The sequence below is a fragment of the Gavia stellata genome, chromosome 12 (assembly GCF_030936135.1).
Source record: "Gavia stellata isolate bGavSte3 chromosome 12, bGavSte3.hap2, whole genome shotgun sequence".
In the NCBI taxonomy this organism is placed as follows: Eukaryota; Metazoa; Chordata; class Aves; order Gaviiformes; family Gaviidae; genus Gavia; species Gavia stellata.
Window position 1 is genome coordinate 22,334,391 of NC_082605.1, and position 16,065 is coordinate 22,350,455.

At 39.4% G+C, this 16,065-nt stretch overlaps 1 protein-coding gene across 1 annotated transcript in view; it reads left to right on the forward strand.

Annotated features, from left to right (window-relative positions):
* Positions 1–4,067: 4,067 nt before the first annotated feature.
* CNTN6 (contactin 6) overlaps positions 4,068–16,065 on the forward strand; it is a 116,327-nt gene continuing 104,329 nt past the window's right edge. The window contains exon 1 of the mRNA XM_009817442.2: positions 4,068–4,122. Coding sequence (XP_009815744.2) covers positions 4,068–4,122 — 55 coding nt within the window. The remainder of the gene's footprint in view (positions 4,123–16,065) is intronic.

Consider the following 16,065-nt stretch of genomic DNA (forward strand, 5'->3'; position numbering starts at 1 on the left):
GAAGAACAGCAATACAACTGCAAGCTTCAGATGCACGACAAAATAACCTTTTCCTCTGTGTGCAAAGTGCAATGCCTATAAGTCAATGCATCTACTCAGATCACAAGTTCAGACTGAAATTTTCAATATTGCAGATGTCCAGAAAGACGTGGTTGATGAAAGCAATACTTTTGTGCACTTTCTTTCCATTAATATTACCCAGAGTATGTGCAATGAGAAGCGGATGCTACACAAGCCATCTGGGCAGGAGCTTGGCACGGGGCTGCATGCAGAGCCATAGCTGGCCAGTGTATTTTCCCCCAGACTCATTTCAGCCACCTTATTTCCACCAGAGTATTTCTATCTATGCATCTCATATATACCCCCATAGGTCTCACACGTCACATTTGGATGTCTCAGGAATAGATATCTTTCCTTCCCCCACAGATAAGAAGAAAAAGTGACAGCTAAAAAATATCTGAGGATTGAGTCCTTCTGACGGACTTGTTCTCTCTAATGGGAAAACAACAAAAAATGATGCTGACTGCTTCTGTAACAAACATTTTCATATAAATTACATACTGTTGACAAATGGACATGCAATCAGTATTTTTAGGGGAAAATGTAATGTTTTCCCCATGATCCTATTAAACATACTTTGTTTTCCATCTATCTATCTAGACCGACTGTTCAAACTGTGGCATAACAATTAGAGTAAGTGATAGCGTTACATCCAGAAAACAAAGAGTATGATGGCACAATTTATCTTGTTACATTTCTTGATTTAATGCCAGTCTGGGATTTCTAGTCTGAACCAGATTTTTCTTATGCTATAAATATTTCAGGTTTTTCATTTATTCTTGATTTAGTTTGACAGTAAATAATCCCATGGAAGCTGCTGTTGGAAAGACGTTGTAAAAATTATTAAGTGCCTGCTTGCCAGTTAGGTCCTTGTGTTTGTCAGAGTGAAATAAGTAAAACAGTTGGGTTACTTAAAGGAAATGTGTATGTGTATATATATTTACAATAATGCCCCATAATTTGCAATCTTAGAAGCAGGAGAATTACAGTTCTGAGGATTGATCAATACCTTATATGAATACAAAGAGTTTTGGGTATATATTCTGGATATTGGCAGCAGCAGGTTCTTGCTTCTTGATTTCAAAAGACTCATGTATAACCCAACGAGAGGAGAATAGAAAGCAGGGAGTTTTTCAGAAGGATCTGTCCTTGCAAGAAAGGGCAAGTGTCTTGGAAAAGGATGGATCTGGTCAGTTAATTGGCTTTTATTGGTGATTTTTTGTTGTTCAGAATATTCCCCCTGGGAAGCATGTGAGTAACATTGGAGGGTTTAAGTCCTTTTTCTTTTGAGCCAAAATTGCCCTTGACAACTCTTGCACCTTTAAAAGGGATTTCAGGTGATCTGCACAAAATAACTCACACACCAAATGTGTAATCACCAGAACCAGGACATGTTTGAGAGATCTTAAGGAAAAGGACTTGGGTGGGACCGGAGTAGGCAGCACTGGGAAATGCTCTCTGTCCATATCAAGAAAAACCACCACAGAAAAAAGCCCAGCACAGGAGGTGCAGGCAAACAGAAATGCCAAGGAAACACGTGGGAATGTGCAAAATTCATTGCAATAACTTCGCCAAAAGAGGATAAACTGTAGACAAATACTCGTCGTTATCTACTGATACTAACAGAGAACGTTGGCACCCAGCAAGCTGCTTTGTCAGTAAATGGGCAATTTGAGCCTCCTCACCCAGTGGCGTTGCTGGACTCACAGGTCGTGGTTGTTTGGGAAATCTTCCTGCAGGCAACAGATCCCTCCTGCTCACCGATAGTTAGAAAAAAAGGTAAAACTGGGACACGGGGGAAGGCAGGGACTCAAAGGCACAAAATTAATATAGGAGGAATTAACACAGTAAATAATTAAAACTCTAACTTACTTTTTGCTCTGAAAAGATACATTCTGTTTAGGAAGGACAGGGAAAAAAAAGGTAAGATTTTTTTTTGTTTTAAATATCAGACATCTGTACGCCAGCTTCAAGACAAATATTGACAAACAAGAGAAAGGGTGTGAAATAAATATGGTGCAATTCAATAAGGAAAAGTACAAGGTTTCACGCTTAAGTAGAAATAATCAATGCATACCTTCAGTATAGGCAGGCGGTTTGAAGAAGGGGTTAGAGTGGAACCTGAACTGAATGCAAGTATAAAAAAAAATAAATAGCCACCTTCATTTGGGAATGTGTAAATAGCAAATGGCTGTTCATCCTCACTCTGCCTCAGCTGGAGGACTGTGCCCACCTCTGGGCAGTGTGCTTGTAGAAAAATGCCAGCTATGCTGAAATAATCCAGATGAGACAAAAAGGAGAAGAGATGGTAAAACAATGATTTAGGATAAACAAAATAGAATTCCTCTAATATAAAATATAATAATATTCTTCAAACATGCAAAAGGTATAGAGATAAATGCCCATGTCCATTGAGACTAGACAAATAAAGGCATTTTTAGCCAATATGAGGAATAACTTTTAAGCCAACAACGTTGTCAAGGTTTCCTGAGGAAGTTATTGAAAGACTTATATCACCGTATGTCTTTGAAGCATGATAGGCAAATATTTGTTGAGGATATTTTAGGTGCGGTTACTGTTGCTTGGGGCAGGATTGATGTATGAAGGTACCATCCAGCTCCTTTTTCTCTTTCTACTTTGACAGAATTATCCAAACTTCTATTTCCTTTTTTTAAACAGCTCAAGCCTTTTATACTTTTAAATGATGCAGAAGTGTTTCAGTAGACCCCAGATGTGTGTGAAGTAGGACCTCACAAAAGATTAAAAGAAACTCTGCTTTTTCCATCCTTTTTTTTTTTCAAAAACTTGGAAGCTCGTCAAGGTTTGAACATTCCCCACCTGAAACAGCAACAACCAATGGTGCACCAGGTTTATATGTGCCTCCCCTGAGACCACCTGCAATTTTTAGGTGAAGTTCAAAAAACCTGTGAACAGAATTAGATCCCTGATAGAAGTGGGATGACTTCCAAAAGAGTTGGATTTCTTAATTTTGTACAAAACACCTCTCTCACTCACATCAGCAATAAGTTTCAGGGCAGCCCTGCATGGTATTTTTTCACACTGGTATGAAAAATGAGGCAAGTGAGAAGAGAATATGAATCCATAAATGTGGATCATGAAGGTAATTTCTCAGTGGAAAGTTTTCAGTGCTTAAAAGGTTTAGAATGACTTTATGATTTTGTAAAGCCATTTTATTAAGTGATTTCTGGTTTCAGATGTTTTATGAAGTGATTCCTAACAGTAAATTACTAGTTTGCCCTTTGGGAGTAAAGGCCAAACAGATACATCTTTCCTGGTTGAATTCATCATATGTTGACTGAAACGTCGAAATTGTTATGTAAATCCTTATGGGTGAATATTTAATTTCTGAAGAATAAAGCTTAACACAAGAAAATTTGGTTTCTTTTTTTACGTAGTGCATGTATGACATTGTATTACCCTCTCCTCCCCTATGAGATCCACCATGCTTTCATTACCACACGTTCACCAAAGGATCCTTTCTGGCATCAGAAGCCAGACCACTATAGGGCAAAAAACATCATAAAGTGTGACGAATGTTTAGGAGTCAAGAAGAGCACGTTTTTTGCAAACACCTTTTCTCCTAACCCAGCAATGTTTGGCAAACGGACCACAGACAGATTTTGCTTTCTTACTTGGAGAAACTCAGGCCCGTGCAAGCGATGTCTGCCACGTGGAGTGGATGGATGGGTCTCAAACATTACGTTTGCTTTTCATGGCTCTCATTTCCAGCTTTGTGTCATTTGGGAATTATTTTTACGCTGGGATGATCCTGTCTAGACTGTTTATTGCATCTTTAGTGTCTGAGGCTTCAACGGTGTAGTAGAACATGATTTTACACATTGAAAATTGGGGTCTTTATTTTGAATCTGTACTTTAATTACCCAATATCTCTTCCTGTTTTTACAGAATATCAAGGTAGTCACAGGAAGACACACTTTACTTTCCACTGATTGGATGGGAGGAATTTTTGACCTTGGAAAGTGGAGATGGTGTTGCTATGGAAACTAATAAGTCTGCTGCCATTCATGAGCTGCAGCACAGGTAAAATGTTCCACTATTAGTGTTTGTGATTGATAAATCTATACCAGTATCATAATTCTTCTAGAAAGGAGAAGCAATTACCAAAACTAACAGTACTTATTCGCATGAACAAGTGACTAAGGAGCTTTTCATTAGGACATGCTTTAATTTTAAGCAACACAAGGTGCTGCCTTTGAACCAGGAAAACATGTTTCAAGATCATAAGAAAGCTGTACTCCAGGTAATAGCATTTAAAAATATTCTAAACTGTAACATTGAGAAAAAAGGACAATTGTTACTTGGCTAACAATATGCACATGCACATGAAAGACATTTCTTAGCCACAGCATAACTAACTCCCTCCCAAGCCAGCAAATGGAGCTGGATTGAAAACCAGAATAGCTTAGTGAGGTGTATGGGAGCATTGCGTGCATGGTTTAGTTTCCACGCTTAATATCATACCCTTTGCTCCATACTAGTAAAGTCTCTTTAAATCACATTTCGCTTAAAGACAAATAAAAGCATTCATTTCTGAAGTCCCAAATTGGGAAGAATCGTAAGGACTATCAAACATCAATACTAAAAATGAAAGAAAATCTTGCTAAATGCCCAAAGCAAACGCAAATGTTCCTTCTTCGCCTCCAGTTTGTGTGGTGATAGACCCTCACACAACCCACCCTGTCACTGAACCACGTGCTGGGTGTCCTGTCAGTCCTCAGGTTGTATTCAGAGGAGAAAGGGTGGTTGGAGGAAGCAGGACTGCTTTTCCCCAGTCTCCTTCTTGAATATCGCTTGGGCTTAATTAAAATATCACCAGGTTGCTAACATATTGTAAGGTAAAATATTCTTTTCCGCCTGTCTGGGCATTGTTCACAGCGGGGGTTTGGTATTCCGAGTTCATTCCTTTTTTGAACCTTTCTTCTCGTTCAAAGCATATAACTTGACAATCCTGCTTCATAAAACCATATAAATGGGATTAACTCATGTGACTCATTACAGACTCATCTAAAAACAGACACAAAATGGTAACTGAGCTCTTTGAGGTTATAATGAATTTGGGGATGAACTGACCCTTCACACTTGCCTGTGATAGAAACCATGACAACTGACTTTTGTCTACAATTAATGTATTGAACTCTGAATAGCTGGTATGTTATCATGTACTTAGGAGGAAATTGTATTAAAGTAACCACAAATGATACTTAAATTAATTATGTAGTGCATGAGTCAGCAGCTGTGTGAAATGAAGAAACAGAGGCAGGGTGCAGACTTCAGTAGTATTTTAAAATAGGATTGAAATTAAACTGGATAATTTTTTATCTAATAGATTTGAGGTAAAAATGTAAATCTTAGGATCAGACTTTCTGTTAAATCAATACTAAGTGCCTGTTTTAGTAACAAACATCCAACATGTGAAGAACTTCATATTAAAATATTTGTAGAGATTTCAAGGAAGCAGTCACTCGTTTAGGCCCAGATATGCCTAACTAAACACAACAACAACCTGTTTAGGAACCCAGTCTTCCCTTTAATTGCCCACTGCACTGCCACAGCATCTCTCAGCCCTCTCGGGTACTTCTCGCAGATCATTTCCTTCTTCCCTAGCCTGAGTAAAGGACTTGTACCAATCTTTTAGAGTACAGGATTCCCCTATAATTTCTTGACCGGTTTTTAGCAGTTGTGAAATAGGTGGTGATCCTGGAATATGAATCACTGGAGAAGCAGTACAGCTTGGTAACGGACAAGATATTTTTACACCCATAGAATCACAGAATCACAGAATCACTAAGGTTGGAAAAGACCTGTAAGATCATCAAGTCCAACCTTAAAAAAAAAAAAAAAAACAACCAAAAAAACCAAAACAACAACAAACCACAACACACCAAAAACCAACCCACCCAACACCACACAGCACCATGCCCATCAAGCTACAACCCACAGTGCCACATCCGCATGTTTTGTATTTCCAAATATAACCTTTTCCTTCACTTCTTTACATAAAGCTTTCATTTTTCCAACTTTTTGTCACCTTCATCTTTCTTGCTAGAGGATCATCTTTTAATGAGACCAGTATCCTGGGCCAACTGAGTTAAAAGATACTAGGAGCTCACTTTTACGTTAACATGTTCAGTTTTTTTGAAGACGTAACAATAGATAAAAACTTAAATGTTCCATATTCCTAGGCACCAAGAGTAGATCACAACTGCACCTTTGTCCTGATCCTGCCGTCAATTAAAGGAACAGCAAAAGCTCCCACTGGCTTCAGTGAGATAAGTTAATTTATACCTGGGATTAAATTAACTCCATTGATTTCAGTGGACCTATGCTGATTTTCACCACATGGCATTCCAAAAAATGCTTGATGGTAATAGTCAAACCTGCAGTTATGGACAAAACTTCTTTGATTTATTATATGGATGGTTCACATCAATTTAGGAGTAATAGAACTGAATGGAAAAATTAGGAAGTAGTCATGATGCTGAGCAGAGTAGTCTCGTGGGCTGGGGCTTGAAAAGTAATTCAGGTTGTTAGATGACATTGGTCAGTCATTTCTTCCTTGTTCGTACCTCAGTTCTACCAGGCATGTAGAATGAAAATGATATTGACCTATAAATGAATTGCAAATCTAAGGATTAAATGTGCTATACAGCAGAGCTAGGTATTATTACACACACACCCCACAAAGGGTAATTCGATTACTCAAAAATCAAACTACCCTGGATATTCTCTCTATATGGAAAGATCGTGGAAAGACTAATATTCCCTCCAACTCTTATTTTCCAGCAGAGTTTTTTTATGTGACTCAACAAGGGTCTTTTGGGTTTTCTTGCAAGTGCCTTAGGGGATAAAATAAAATAAAGTAATGTATGCATGCACAGTGACACAGTGAGGGAACAGATTAGACTTTTTTTTCATAACCCATTGCTATTTAAATGAGATAATCTGATCTAAGCAGAGCACCAGAGGCAAGAAGGGTGATGAAGATAAACTCAGAGATCGTTACTTTAAATTCTGTGTACTTGTTATAAGGATGCATGACAACCATCTCCCTACACTATTGTTGAAATTTAAGCATTGCTTGACTTTAGTACGCTAAGAAAGAGCACTCACTTTCTGGATTAAGGATCTAGACAGAATTTTGAGAAGCTGATATGAACAGTAAAGTGTCCAAAGTGCTCAAGAAATAAAATAATTGTTTCTTCACACCAAAACTGTCCCAAGTTTTCCTCCTATGGCTGCTCCTAGCTCATGCTCTTTTCTCTGGAGCTACTATGCCAGCAGTACCATATTGAGAGAGGAAGCTGTCTTAAGCATCCATCAGATGCACATTCGACTGCTATTTGGAAACGGGTGCCAGGGCTGGTTCTGCAGCAGGTTGCCCATGCAACAACAGGCGCCTCATCTAGCTGTCCCTCTGGTCCCTCCATTCTTTCCTCTGTCAATAAGGATTTACGGCTTCTGTCCAATGCTGTAATGCAAAGAATAATGCAATCATAAATACGTTGCAGAATTCTCCATTCTCCCACCCCTTTCTATTACCCAGTTTAGGAATACAGGATACATAGAGCTTGCAGATCTCAGGTGAGAAGAGAAACTGGCACAGTTTGACTGTTCCAATGGTTGACCTAAGTATATGATACTGGGGGAACAAACAAATCTGTTGGTAGGTCCCTACACAGCAGGTTATGTACAGTCCCACTTTGGCACCAGTTTCACTGCAACTATCTGAGCTTCCCTGCTTCCTTCTTTCAATTCCCCGAGGCTCTTTACCGTTCAGAAAGAGGAGGAGAATTATCTTCTCATTATTTCTGCAGTTTCTGTCTTCCTCCTGGACAGCTTATCCAAATTTTCTGTGTCACTCCCATTCCTAAAGGCTGTCATGACCCCTCTTTTATGTGATTCCTGGTGGCTTCTGCCCTTCAAATAAATACATGCAGTCTTCCATATAGAGATTGCCTTTGCAACTGTCCTTTGCTCTGCCGATGGTCTTGACCCCATCATGGAAGCAAATGGGTTTTCCAAGGTTAAAGATGAGGAAAAAGGAAAATGTCAGTAAAAGCTATCAGGCTCTTAAAATTAGCTATAAACCATATAAATATTAAAAGCCAAACCAGCTAGTCTTATCCTTCATTTTGGAAATGAGGCAGTAACTGTATTTTTACACAGTCCTTTGGCTTATTGGCTTAAATTCAATTGAAGATGCAACTGCAACCTCCCGGGCTGTATTTTGGCCCGTTGTTTCAAAACTGCTAAATTAGAGAGAGAAATTTCATGATGTAAAGTGTCCTGATACTCCTTTGGGTCACAGCATGATGAATATTGAATACATCACATCCCACACTCTGCCTGCAGTCTCTTGCAGATTTATTGTTAGCATAACAGCACCTTTAGGAATGGAACAGCAGACCATATATTTTAAGACAAGTGACATCTTTGCTATTTCTAACAGCGAACTGTGGAGATGAACTAGTCCAGTCTGGAAATGTTAAGGCTTCTCTGAAGAACCAGAGGCATTTGGAGACCCACTGATGAGTCAGAGAATGATAATAATTAGGTGTCCCTTGGACAACAGGGAAGTTTTCATGACTTTGGGAAACAGTGACCCTGAAAGCTGTATTTCTGTAAATGACTTCCAAGCATCTGGCAGGAGAGGATGACTGGTAATGCAGTGACCTTCTCAGGAGGGTGAAGAGTGACATTTAAAGAAAAACCTTTGTTTCCATTTTATGGGGTGCCATGTGGTTCAGCTCATTTCCCAACATCAGTGAACAACAAACATACTGTGGTACAACAAAGCCAGCAAAAGAGAATGCCTAACGCCCCGAAGATGCAGTGCTGGGGCGGGCGGAAGGGTGGTGGCAAGCCACGGAGAGGTGGGCAGCCCTTCCCCTGCCATTTCAAAGACAATACATTTTTTGGCTATTGGCAAGAGGCAAGAAGAAGGACCGTGACTGTATTTAGAGAGGATGGGTTATGAAATTATTTAGTGACTTTAATTTGATGTTAACAGGCTTTACCTGATTTCTGTTCTCAGAAAGACTTCATAAAGATTTCGCTAATTGCACCACAGCTTCACACTCCCCCATACCCGACTGGGATTCTCTAGGGGATGCTGCTTTGACCACCTCCAATGCTGAAGGAAGACGTGGTCTCAGGGAGGTACTTTCCTAATGGAACAAACTGCTTCTCCAGCACTTGGAGGCCCCAGCACAGGCTAATGCAGGCAGTGGGAGATGGGAGAGAAGGTGTCTCAGGTGTGACCTTCATTCTCATCTTCCTCTGGTACCTCATTTGCTTTCCCCTTGCATGCAACAGATCAATTGTTTGGGTCTGACATGGGGCAGCCACATCCCAGCTAAAAGCTAGTATTCTGGGAACTGCCACACATGTGCTCAGATACAAAACCAGGATGTAATACTTTCTGTATTAGCAGGAAAAATACTATTATCAAAAAAGACATGAGAACATGTGCAAGATAGAGGAAAAACCATCACAAATAGGCAGGGAAAATAAGGTGTTTTTCTAATCCATCACCCAGTTTTGCAGACATCGCACGTGGAAAATACTATCCCTAAAATTGCCTTAAACTGGAGAGCGGGTGAATCGCAGAGAGTGAGCTGCTCTGCCCCTGTTCATTTCTGGAAGGGCTTACGCAGAGCTGGTCCCTCCATATTTAATTTTAAGAATGAGAGTGAGCAACTTCACTACTTCAATTTCCTGTCTCTTATCAGACCCACAAACTGTTTCGAACTTGAAGGCAAAAACCAGACAAAATAAGCCAGTATGTGAGAAACATGAATCTCTGTCCTCAGTGCAAGGCAACAGAGAGGACGAATCCTCTCGTGACAAAGAGGACCAGTGCTCAGGAAGCCTGTGAGCAATTTCTGGCTCTACCACTTGCTGGTCACTTGAACGGGAGGATGTTACAAAGCACCATGGAGTTCAAGATAACTCCTTCCTTCACTACTCAATTCAAAGAGGGATATGTCCACTCCAGTTTGTGGTTTAAGCTGCTATGATAATGAAGCGCATGAAGAGAGAAATGACAATGCAGCAATGGTAATAACCTCAGTAAAGGAGTGACAACCTACATTAGTAGCAATTAGTTGGTGTGACGATGAGAAGGACTCGGCATTGGTGTTTTTATGCCTCCACAGACTGCAATGGCAGTCACTTGCTTTGAAAAGGGAAAGATTAGGGCAAAGCTCAGCATTTCTGAAAGCCTCACCTATTATATTTAGTGAATGTAAGGGGTTTTGCAGCTTTTCACTAAACAGACATAAACCCACCCCCCAGGCAGTCTTTATTCTGAGTGGGCAACAGAGTGACTTGCTGCGATGTTTCCCAAGTATAGCATACCACATCAAACCGACCTGCTGGATAGAGAGAATGATAATCATTTAATATCATATAACATGGGCTAGACTCACATTATAGAAAAGTCTTCCTTATTAGATTTCCTTTCCAAGAAAAATGTCATTTTTGAATTCCCTTGAGTGCACAGACATTTGATGAAAAAGAGCTCAGATGCTTCTTTGAGGGTGCACTTTCAAATTTTAGGTTGCATTGATTTAGCTGTCAGAAAGATGTTATTTACAGTTCCTGAAGTTAGGTGGAGCATGCTAGAATTCATGGAAGTCATTACTAGAGCTTTATGTTTTCTGTATGGCTCTAGTGTATAAGTCTCTTCTATAGCCTGAAAGGTCTAACCCATTTTTATAGTGGTTTAAATAATTACTACTTTTTAATCTCTTCAATTAGTTACTTTACATTAAAATTTTTTTTTTTTTCTATACTGTGAATTTTACATGGTTTCTTTCTGTTTCATGTCAAGTCTTATCATCTGTCTGTGTGAAAGGCTTATTAACTTTGTGAAATAACATCCTGGTACTTTAGAAGTCAGTCAAATTTTTTTTTTTTCATTTTTTGTTTGCAACAGCTTCAAAGAAAATTCAATTGCACTTTATTATCACTGCCAAGAAGTTGAAATTAGGAGGTGATTAAGCACTTAAAATATTTTGAGCATTTTCTATTGCCAGCAATAGAAAATTTAAGTATAAAAAAATTAAACTTGAGATGGCACAATAATATATCGCTGAAATGGTTTACTGAAGCACACTGGGTTAAGTACAATGTAATGGAATGTAAATCTTCCATTGAATATAAATCTTGGGTGGGGAGCCTCTTTCCAATGCTCCACATCAGGCACATATGAGCCCTGAACAAGCTGGAACTGTACATCTGCTTTAGCCTCCCACATTGCTCAGGACTTTTCCCTGACCCCAGTGTCATTCATCCATTTTGTTCACACCTAGAGACCGTCAGAAAGAAGCCCCCAGCCTATGTGTGAGCTCACACTTCTGTGACAAGCCAACCTTTAAGTTAGCTTTTAAGACATTGTTTTGCAGGGGTCACTATTAGAGCAGGGTACTTTGTTTATGAATGTTAGACTAAAACCCCAGGGCTGGATTTTGGGATCCCCCATTTCAGAGTTGAGGCTGCTGCATCTTGGTCTGGTAATCAAAGAGTTACCAACATGGATTACCTTGGAGTTGAACAGTCAAATCCATTCTCTTTTTATCTTCACAAGCAATGCCTCAATTAAAGCACTGACATGCGAAACCTTAGGTTTTATTATGGTGAGAATGATGGATGTGTCCTACATGAAATGGAGAGAAACTCAGCTGCAGTCTGTAACTTCCCACCAGCAGAAAAGTGATCTAAGTGGATAGCAAGAATGAGAAGGATTTAATTTGTTTTCAGAAAACAGACCTCGGAAATGCAAAAAACTATTAAATCTGCTTTACTTAGAAATGGAAACCCAGATCAAGTTTCCATGCAGTTTAATATGGCCGTCCAGCACATCTGCACACACTGACACAGGTGAAGACCTTGCCCACTAACTTTTAAGAGCTGCAACAATATCTGCTACTTCCACGTAATCACAGACTGATCATCCCTCCCATTGTTTGCAGAAGCTTGAAAATAAAATGTCTCTAGTTATCGATTCGCTACTTCTTTTTCGTTTAGCGACTATTGATCGCTGTTTATGTGTGTGTGTTTCTTGTTGAGCAGAAATTAACATTGAAAACTTCTTGGAATTCACTGCATTCATACCTACTTGACATTCCTGGGGGAAGCTTGCTACCACAATCACTGTAACTGGGGTTGTTTTCAAAACTGTTTCGTTTTCTCCTCCAATCTCTTGGCATCAAAAAAAAGATTTATATACAAAATCTTTTTTTTATTATTATTATCGTTGGCACTTGCCTGGGACAGAAAATGTGGTTGTCACAGAATTTGAGCTCACAGAGTCATTTCAAACCACACGGTATTATTTAGGCTGTGGTTATTGTGCCTACATTACAAAAATAAACCTCTTAGGGATGTGAGGCATTTTTTCCTGACTATCTGGAAGAGAAACTCTTGTGATTACCACTAAAATTGCTTGCTGGTGTGTGTATGGGAAGCCAGCTCTGAGACACATGCTGATCTGTAATTTGAGAAAAATATGGATGGATTAGTCTAGTGGGGCCATGTGTAGGGGCTGGATGAATGAAAATATCTGAGATAGAGATGAACCATTGTTCAACTGAAGCTATTACCTCTGTACCATCTGTAAAACAGTCCTCTCATTGGTCTTATTACATTTGGATCCTATAGTTTTCCTAGTTTTGGTTCAATCAGCTCCAAACACAATCAGAATTACAGGCCAAGTACATGTTTTCCATGAGAGTAGCTTATAGTCCTGAACCATCAGATAATAATGTGAATAGATGCTTTTTATTTACCTTGTATTTGGTTTTCATCCTCCAGAATTCCCCTTTGCTATATTCTTTTATTAAACATTAAGGTTAGACTCTTAAAAAAAAAAAACAAAAAAAAAAAAAAAGAAAAGCAATGTTTAATTCTCATGGAATTCAACAGTTTCAGGAACTGGGGAAAAAAACTAACATTTCAGGATTTATGTAAGTAATTGCTCTAGTTGATAGCATCGTTATCACAATTGGCATCCAGACAGAGATAAGGCTCTCTCCAGCTTCTTCAGCAGGAGTTAAGAGGGGAGCAGGTGAGAGGACAGCTTTTGAATGTGGAGGTAGACTTCAGACACACAGGAGACCTGCAGCCCCACTTCTCTGGTCCCTCTGCTTCCCTCTCTCTGTGCAAGGCCCCTCCGGAGGTGACAATCCTTCTCCCAGCAGGGCAGCCTGAGGAGGAAGCTGTCTAAAGTCCTACCAGCTTTGCAGCAAGAGGTAAATGTATAGACTTTAATCCCAATCTCTATACCTTTTATATGTTTGATTTTTAGACCCTTTTAGTATTTTGGCAATAGGATATCTTTTTTTCCTCCTGTACAGCATAATACCATGGTATTTTGTCCTTTGTTCAATATTAATACACGCTTTATTGTTCTATTCTAATTACAATCTCATTATTAAAGGGGCACTATGTTTTCCTCTGACAGATATTGCATCTCGTTGTTAGTGGATCTTGGTTATTCTGTGCTTATTGTTATTAATAATTCGTAGCAATTGAATTGGTATTAGAATATTACTCTGCTAAATCACTTTTGCTGCTAATTAAGGCACTATCTGTGACATTGTTTAGCTCCAAACATCATGCTCCTGCTTTTCAGTCTGCTATAATTACCTGTAAGTCATTAATTTCTACTTATGTAAGTCAGGTCTTTTAATCAAGACTCCTCTGAGCTTTGCTGTGGTGTGAGGTGCCGTTGGTACGAATGAAAAGTTCTGATGGACAAAGGTATTTTTGCAATGAGAAATGCACCTTTCACTGCAGCCCTGGAAGTCCTTAGAAATAGAGTAATTGTACTTGATGGTTCCAAAGTGGGCACAAAAGAAGGAGGGTTTTGAGCGAAAAGTAATCCAACTATTCAAGATATCAGCAAGGAAAGTCACTATAGCTTTAACATGTCTTCTCTTCACAGAATGGTAGTCTACAAGATCAGATCTATCTTACTATTTCTTGGGATAATATTTTCTCTGAATAAGCAGCATCACTTCATTATTTGTGTGGGAACATCTTTCACTTTTGCTCCCAAACAAACAGCAGATACAAAAAGGTCATTCTTGAGTCATCAGTGAAAACTCATGTTAATGTCTAGGAGGCTTATTGATGTATGTCTGGAGTAAGTATGATTCTTTTTTAGTGATAGGACATCTGATGTATTCTGTCTCTTGCAGACATTTTACACAGATCCAGGAAAATCAGAAACACCATTTATACGTAAAATTTGATTTCTGTATCTTCGTCAGTTCGCTCGCATTTCTGATTTAAGCGAACAATACCAAGAAGGCTGCAGCTGTCGGTGATGTTTTACAAGCATATGCAAACTAGACTGAAGTCACATCTCACTTGCTGGAAATGTCACCCTGAGCCCCGTGTTTTGCTGCCAGTGCTCGCTCACAGAGAGGGCTGCTCAGGGCCAGGCTAGCAGCAGGAGAGGGAAAGGAGGGCTCAAAAGCAACGGGCGGCTCGCTCTGTTAGCAGTTTCACATTTCTTTTATCCAACCCATGTGGGAGATGTTCTCTTTCCTGTCCTCTCCCAGCTCCATCAGCAGCCATGTATCTCAGGGAGGAGGGCTCTCTGGGACGGGCAGGGGCTCAGGCACTTCAGCATCATTACAAAGCTTTGTTGCACGGTGGGTTATTTGTATGCGTTGATCTCGTGTACGGGTATATTGTTGGCCACATCCTTAAAAGCAGATGCAAAGCTCATTATCATTTGGGAGAATTGTCTCGGAAAATAGAAACTTGTTATAAAATCAGAGAAGAAACACTGTCCTTTGGAACCGGCTTCCCCTTCGCTGAATTGCTGCGTGCTCTTGGGCAGATTTGTGTTTATATTGTTTCGTTGCCCCAACAGACATCCAGGCAGCCACTCCTCCGAAACCGCAGCATAGTCTCCAGCTCACAGACTGTGCCCTGAACTCACCCTGGAAAATGCCTTTATAGTTTAGAGTAAAATCTATCCAAACTTCGACTCACGTGCTTAGGTGGCCTTCCCACCAACACGAAAGTGATTTATGGAATGCAATTTCTTCATCCTCTAATATTGTCTCACTTCATACACTTATGCCAAATAGTTTTGGATGATTGATTACCTTTCCTGCAGCTTATGGAAAAATGTATACCGGTACAGGCAATGTGAGAAAACCTGCAGGGGTTAATCTCTAGTAACATCTTGTTGCGCATTAATCAGATTCATATTTCAGTCATATCAGTCTGAAGCTACTGAAATCACTGATGATGTAATGCAACTTGAATCAGAATATAACATTATACCTCCAACTACTGTTTCTAATTAGATTTAGTCTGCTTTACACTGAATGTAGTAGAAATAAAGGAGTTTTCTCTGCATCTTTCTTGTAAATATTTGTGGCTTTGCAAAACACAAATAGTTTGCTCTAGGCCAGAGAAAATGTAGTTATTTATGCAAGAGGTATTGAATTCACATTTGCCTGACAAGTGACCTTATCAGCTATAACCTGTCATCTCCTAATTAGTCTACATTTATTTTTTACACTAAATTAACCCCTAGCCTCCCCTGAAGATAAGTTGACGGTATACCAAATAGTGTGTGGTGGTGCAGTTAAAATGGTGGTGCATATGTACTCGACAAATTTGCCCTAAAGAAAGGTACATCTCCTTACTATCATATCAATCTGTTTACAAATTGAAATAGTTTTTATTCCCAGTGATGCCACTTGTTGCAAGGCTTACTGACCGGTAACAACAATGTCTTCTCTTTAGAGAGTCTACGAATAATCACATAACACTGAAAGCGCACAGTGAGATGTAGGGACCAGGAATACCTCCATATTATTAAAACACATTTCAAAGTACAGAAAGCAAACAACAAACCTGGTTTTATTATTGCTCTTGGAAGTTTCCTTTTATAACAAACCATAAGTAAGCACCCCTTATAAAATCTGAAGCCAC